Source organism: Octopus bimaculoides, chromosome 17 (assembly GCF_001194135.2).
Source record: "Octopus bimaculoides isolate UCB-OBI-ISO-001 chromosome 17, ASM119413v2, whole genome shotgun sequence".
NCBI classification, from domain to species: domain Eukaryota; kingdom Metazoa; phylum Mollusca; class Cephalopoda; order Octopoda; family Octopodidae; genus Octopus; species Octopus bimaculoides.
The window spans coordinates 19,558,108-19,560,532 of NC_068997.1; the positions used below are offsets into that span (position 1 = coordinate 19,558,108).

The 2,425-nt window shown below is 34.8% G+C and overlaps 1 protein-coding gene across 2 annotated transcripts in view; it reads right to left on the minus strand.

Annotated features, from left to right (window-relative positions):
- Positions 1-108: 108 nt before the first annotated feature.
- LOC106877367 (armadillo repeat-containing protein 6) overlaps positions 109-2,425 on the minus strand; it is a 10,525-nt gene continuing 8,208 nt past the window's right edge. For both annotated transcript variants that reach the window (XM_014926254.2, XM_052973942.1), the window contains exon 6: positions 109-2,354. In XM_014926254.2, the coding sequence (XP_014781740.1) occupies positions 2,142-2,354 (213 nt within the window). In that variant the 3' untranslated portion in view covers positions 109-2,141. The remainder of the gene's footprint in view (positions 2,355-2,425) is intronic.

Genomic DNA, 2,425 nt, shown 5'->3' on the forward strand with positions numbered 1-2,425 from the left:
AAAACATCACTTTATAACTTACTGTAGTCAATTTTTATCTTAATCTATGTTTTTTTTTTGTTCCACATTTGATATATATTTTTACCATGATATTAAAAACAATATATATGAAAAAAGAAAAGAAAAACATTTTATTTTAAATTATTTTGGCTACAAATTTTTTTCCAGAAGCAGACATTGCTCCACTCGTAGCTTTTCTTTTATTTATCCAGCAACTCCAGTAATATATATATACACACACACACACACACACATTCATAGATCGGGCTGCTCAAGAATGTAAATAAAAATATAAAATAAACTTGTAACAAAATAATTAAAAATAAAAACAAACTAAAGAGACAAATTAATATCACAACTTTCAGTTTTTATATTCTTCACAATGACAGTATTCAAACTGTATGAATTAAACATTTTTACAATACTAATATTATTGTTTCATTTTACTTTTCCTTGGATTTTAAATGTGATGTTTAGTTCAGGATCAACATGCATTGTACACGTCCTTTTAAAATGTCACTGTTTGCAATAGAGCAAAAGTAAAATGTATTATTTCTGTAAATGTTTCTATACTAGCATGGATGAGATGAGTTTAGTAGCATTACCTATTGTTGAAGGAATTTTTTCTGTTTCGTAGCTGGATACCTTTCCTCTCAACACTGAAGTAACTTAGCTTCAGCTAGACAAAGTAGAGTTATGTCCCTTACGAAGCAGCACAATGAAATACATTATAAGTGAAGATTTAAACTTATGGCTGTATGGTCAGGATTAACTTAGCAACTGGAGATTTTAGAACATGTCACTTAATACTACAATCTCATGATGTAGACATAAGGTCGTCAAACAGTGGCATGTAAAATGAGCATCAAACAGATCTGAGCAAGGTGTTTCTCACTTATTTAAAATAGTGCAGTTTTATACATATTATCACCATGTATATATGTATGTGTGTGTTTGTGTGCAAGTGTAGTTGTGTGGTAAGAAGTTTGCTTCCCATCTACAAAGTACCAGTTTCAGTCCCACTGTGTGGCACCCTGGGCAAGTGGCTTCTACTATAGCCTTGGGTTGGCCAAAGCTGTGTGAGTGGATTTGGCAGGTGGAAACTGAGAAAAGCTCATCGTATATATATATATATATATATATATATATATATATATATATATATATATATATATATATATATATACCCCTTTGTGTGTGTGTCTTTGTCACCCTACCACCACATGACAGCTGGTGTTGGTTTGTTTACGTCCCCACGACTTAGCAGTTTGGCAAAAGATCCCGATTGATTAAGTAACAGACTTAAAAAATAAAAGGTACTGAAGCTGACTAAAATCTCTTTAAGATGGTGCCCCAGCATGACCACAGTCTAATGACTGAAACAAGTAAATGATAAAAGATATATATATATATATATATATAGTATTTTGATGAAGCTGAAAGGAGTTCACAAACTGTTACTCAGAGTTTCACAGATCAAAGCAACCGTCGTGAGTAATAGTTTGGAAAGGCTTTTCAGCTGCAATAAAATACCATTTCACTCTACCTCTGGTATTCAAGTACTATTTTCTCCACCTTGTTTTGCACATATGTGCTCACAATTGTACACACACACACATATAACATAGTGGTTCAATAAGTTTTGACATAATATTCAGTCTTTTTAATATCAAGTTTTCCATTCTGACAGAAGTCAGACCAGTCTGCGATACTGCATACCATCATTCCATTTGATCTTATGTCATTTCCTTTCTGAAGCACAACATTCTGAGATCTGACCTTACTACTCTCTTTCAAGTTTCCCTCTGCCACAAGTCCCCTTCAATTATCATCAGTACACACCACTATCTATTTTTATCACATGTCCATAACATAGTAATCTCCAGATACCCAGCTGTGTTCCCCAGCTCACCTGTGTTTTGTCCCTCATGAAGGTTTAGCATGATATGTCCCAACAACTTACCTAATTTTTCTCCAGCCTCAACACGCATACTCTCTACTATATAGACCATACTCCTTACACACATTGAAAACAGTCTGCCTTTTGCATAGAGAGAAACTCTTTTGTAGTTGACAACCTAAACTGCTTCTACTCCAACTTTATATTCGAGGTTTGCAGGTGAGCCCTGCCCTCAGTCATCCTACTGAGGTATACTGCCCTTTTCCCCTTTCCACAGCTCTTTCAGCTCAACTTTACAGCCCAGATCTCTAAGTGCTGCTTTGGCTTCATCATGGGCTGTACTATGTTTAGCAAGTACTGCATTAACCAAATCTGCAATTTCAAGTTCCCGGAAAGTGCCGGAGTACTCTGAGTTGTGATAAGCTACATTGCGTACGGCAATACAAGCCGATTTCTGAAACAAAAACAAAAAGAAATGGTTAAACAAGTAAAGAAATAATGGAGATAGGCTGATTCGTCTCCCTT